The 2,609-nt window shown below is 40.2% G+C and overlaps 1 protein-coding gene across 1 annotated transcript; it reads left to right on the top strand.

The window, feature by feature from the left end:
• Positions 1 to 754: 754 nt before the first annotated feature.
• Positions 755 to 2,602, top strand: LOC111443876 (zinc finger CCCH domain-containing protein 20-like). The gene has a single exon (XM_023081705.1). The coding sequence runs from the start codon at positions 1,113 to 1,115 to the stop codon at positions 2,298 to 2,300; it is 1,188 nt and encodes a 395-aa protein (XP_022937473.1). The 5' UTR covers positions 755 to 1,112; the 3' UTR covers positions 2,301 to 2,602.
• The last annotated feature ends 7 nt before the right edge of the window (positions 2,603 to 2,609 follow it).

Below are 2,609 nucleotides of genomic sequence, written 5' to 3'. Positions count from 1 at the left end.
CTTCATTTTGTATTTATCCTCGTGAAATATTGAGACATAAAAACATCACTCAAAAGCTTAATTTTTGGCATTTCAAGATATTTATTTTAATTATAATTTATAGTTCATTTTTATATTACAAATTAAAATATATTCTATAAGTAATTCCTCTGCATTTTCTATTTATTCTACTAAAATTTCTATATTTCATATATAATTCAACGTCGGTACATTTTATTAATATAAACAATAATTATATTTATTTTTAAGTATTTCTTAATCATTATATTTTTATGATCACTCTCATTCTGATGTGGTATCGATTTATTCGTGTATTTTATAATTATACGGTAAGTCATTAAAGGATATAATTGTTTTTTACATCAATTTAATTTTGTTGAAGGCTTCAATAAAGTAGAATCATCGCATAAATGCACAATGAATTACTTCAAAATTTAATAATTTTATACCATTTTTAAATACTTTATATTATAATTTCTCAATTTCATGCATAATATTATTTTTTAAGTAAAAATGCATTAAAAAACCCTATAACGTTTAACCTTTTTGTAATAAAATTTTAATTTGTTGACGTGGAAACTAACCAAATTAAATTATTACCCCCTGTCAACGTGTAAATATGGTTAAGATTGTGAGAAGAATTCCCAACAAATACCCATGAAAAGAGGTTAAAAAAGATAGGTAAAAAAAAACCTAACCCAATAGCACTCGAAGTTACACAACACGTTATTTTTCTTGAATGGAATTTCGCCACGTCATCATCCTTGGCCCACATTCGCAGAATAAAATCATGAACTTCGACACGTGGAAATGTTATAGGCCGTTGTCTTAACTTTAAAGCGAACGGTGTCGTTAAGACGTTTCTCCTGTACGGTTTAACCGCGGTGAAAAAGAAAAAAACACAACAAAATTTAGATATCTCGTCTTTCAGTATTGGCGTTGCTTTAAAATTAACCGTGGTTGGGTAGAAACTAACTACGGTTAGTTTTAGAGATGTACTGCTGGTTTATAAATGAAGGGACCATGCCGGTGAATCAACCAACAATCTCCTTCTTCTCCCCTAAGGAGAAACACAGAAGCAAAAGAAAAACCAGCAGAGCAGAAAGGTAAAAATGATGATCGATGAGCAACCTAACCGCCCTAACCAGAAGCTTCATGTTCCGCCATGGACGTTTATGGAAGATCCGGCGTCGGATGGGTACAGTCATTCGCCGGGAAGCGGCGGCAGCGGAAGTGGAAGCGGAAGCGGAGTCAAGTGCGACGGATGTTCCACTGGAGATGGATACTCTCCTTTTTATCTTCAGGAAGCATTGGCGATGCTGCAGCAGTACTTGCCGTCGAAAGAGGCAGAGGTGGAATCGGATCTTGATGCTTCAGGTCGGGAGGCGGATTCTCCGGTGGATACGTATTCCTCCGATCAGTTTCGAATGTACGAGTTCAAGATTAAGAAGTGTTTGCGAGGAAGATCGCACGACTGGACCGAGTGCCCGTTCGCTCATCCCGGCGAGAAGGCTCGCCGGCGAGATCCGAGGAAGTATTACTATTCTGGTACGGCGTGTGCCGATTTTAGGAAGGGGAACTGTACTAAAGGAGATGCGTGTGAGTTCGCTCATGGAGTTTTCGAGTGCTGGCTTCATCCGGCTCGATATAGGACTCAGCCGTGCAAGGATGGAACGAGTTGCCGAAGGAGAGTTTGCTTCTTTGCTCATACGCCAGAGCAACTTAGGATTTTGCCTCAACAGAGTCCTCGGAGTACGAGTTCCATCCCTTCATACGACGGATCTCCTCTTCGGCAAGCTATTGAGGCCTGTGCGAAACAAATGCCCTATTTATCTTCTTCAGGAACATCGACGCCGGTATCTCCTCGAATCGAGTCTCCGCCTCAATCGCCAATGTTTAGATCACTTAATCGACCGCACGCGACTAGTTCGATCAACGAAATGGTAGCGTCGCTACGAAGTTTACAACTCCACAAGGAACTCGGTAAAGTGCAATCTCCTTCTTCGTTGTGGAATGTTCAAGTCGGATCTCCTGTGTTCGGATCTCCAGGGGAATCCAGCGCTCGTTCTGGCTTCAGTAGCCTTCCAGATACTCCAACTCCTCCTGCCGTCCGATATCTCGATTTCTGGGACCTAGGTTGCGGCGAGGAACAGGCGATGGCGCGAGTGGAATCCGGGAGAGACTTACGAGCAAAAATGCTGGAGAAATTACGAAAGGAGAACTCCGTCGCGTGCGGCGATCAGGAGAAACCCGGCGGCGGAAGTGTGGACGTTGGTTGGATCTCGGAGCTTCTCAAGTAATTTGTGTGAAAGAAAAACAAAGGTTCGTCTCTGATTCTAATTTGGCTCCATTACAACCAGGATTTCTTCTGCTTTTTTCTTGATTAATACTATAACAGTACCGGAATTGGATTGAGAAGAATCCGAATCTTACGATTTGGAAGATCATCGTAATTTTTTATATTCAAGATTCTCTGTAAATATTAAATTTAGGGTTGGGTGTGCAAATGGATGGACGATTGGAGAATCGATTCTGTTTTGTTTATTGGCGCGTAATTTCCAGAACATATCAAAAAGGAGGTAGTTCAAAAAAAAAAAAAAAAGGAAGGG

Source organism: Cucurbita moschata, unplaced genomic scaffold, assembly GCF_002738365.1.
Source record: "Cucurbita moschata cultivar Rifu unplaced genomic scaffold, Cmos_1.0 Cmo_Scf00006, whole genome shotgun sequence".
In the NCBI taxonomy this organism is placed as follows: Eukaryota; Viridiplantae; Streptophyta; class Magnoliopsida; order Cucurbitales; family Cucurbitaceae; genus Cucurbita; species Cucurbita moschata.
This window is presented reverse-complemented; position numbering and strand designations above follow the sequence as displayed.